We start from the raw sequence: 1,368 nt of genomic DNA on the forward strand, positions 1-1,368 counted from the left end.
TTCTGAAAATTTCAAATAATATTCTCTAAATAATGAATTTTGAATAAGTCTTAAATACATGTATAGATTATAGTAACTTGTCCTCATGTAATCATAATATAAAAAATAACTAGCTTCTAGTTCCTGAGAAAAATCTCAGTAAACTGGCTAGTCTAGATGAAACATTTTTCAAAAAGAGAGACTGAAAATAGGCAAAGAATAAGAGAGAGGGGGGGCAGAGGAGAAAATTACAAAAAAAAATATTTTCCTTATGGAGAAATAGAAAGAACAAAACAACAGAACAAAAGTAGAAATGGAATACCTAATTTCATGATTTATATCATTCTGTGTAGTGAGCTGACATGAACTGAATCTACCAAATATAGAGTGTGCCAAAGCTTTCAAAACTGATGAATTTGGCCCATAAACTGATCATGGAATTCTGACATAGGAAGAAAACCATCCCAGCTATGAAGACCTTGTTTATGCTCTAAATCGAGGTGCTCAGGATGCTGGGGGAAGCTCTCAGGGAGCACATGATGCTCACATGCCTGTGGTTCCCACCCACCACCCAGGGGTATAAAAGGCAGCTGGCACACAGACACATCCAGATCAACAATCCCACCTTCTGCTCCTGTCACAACAGTCCACTCCTGACACCATGTGCTACTACGGCAGCTACTATGGAGGCCTGGGCTACGGCTATGGAGGCCTAGGCTGTGGCTATCGCTGTGGCTGTGGCTGTGGCTATGGCGGCTATGGTGGCTATGGTTATGGTGGCTATGGTTATGGCTGCTGCCGCCCACTGTGCTGTGGAAGATACTGGTCCTATGGCTTCTACTGAGGAGTTCCCTCCACTGCTGAGACCATTGTCTGTGTCCTCCTGTCCTACTGCAACGCTCTCTTAGTTCCATCACATGAGAACTTTCTGAATGACTTCAGAAATCTCAACTATACAGCCATCTATCTAAGAAATGCATAGAGCTCATTATAATCCAATACTTTTTAACTTATTATATGATAACTTGAAGAAAATTTTTTTTCACTTTGCACACTGAAGTATAATGTGTTCAAATTTCAATCAGCTATCGTAAAAATATTTGTGTTATTCAATAAACCATGTTTTACTACAAATAGTGTTTCCTATGAGTTTATAATTTCTATCAGTTTGACGTTTGTTTGATTAGTTGCAAGTCTGCTCTTGACTTTTGAAGAATGGGAAATAAAGAGTGAAAATGAGAGAGGAATACTTTAAAACATAATGGAAAAGGGGATGGGAAGGTGGCTGGCTCAGTGGTAGAGTGCTGGCCTCGCATGCATGAGACCCTGGGTTCGATTCCTCAGCACCACATAAGCAGAACAAGCCCAAAGTGGTGCTATGGCTCAAGT

At 40.2% G+C, this 1,368-nt stretch overlaps 1 protein-coding gene across 1 annotated transcript; it reads left to right on the plus strand.

The window, feature by feature from the left end:
- The first annotated feature begins 640 nt into the window (after window positions 1-640).
- On the plus strand, window positions 641-823 carry LOC138831769 (keratin-associated protein 20-2-like). Its single transcript, XM_070028806.1, has one exon. It carries the CDS (start codon window positions 641-643, stop codon window positions 821-823), a length of 183 nt encoding a protein of 60 aa, XP_069884907.1.
- The last annotated feature ends 545 nt before the right edge of the window (window positions 824-1,368 follow it).

The sequence above is a fragment of the Dipodomys merriami genome, unplaced genomic scaffold, assembly GCF_024711535.1.
Source record: "Dipodomys merriami isolate MVZ:Mamm:240054 unplaced genomic scaffold, mDipMer1.0.p SCAF_2, whole genome shotgun sequence".
Lineage (NCBI taxonomy): Eukaryota > Metazoa > Chordata > Mammalia > Rodentia > Heteromyidae > Dipodomys > Dipodomys merriami.

What these genes read in the sequence shown, in the direction of transcription:
- LOC138831769 (XM_070028806.1), top strand. Translation starts at nt 641, where the DNA reads ATGTGCTACTACGGCAGCTACTATGGAGGCCTGGGCTACGGCTATGGA.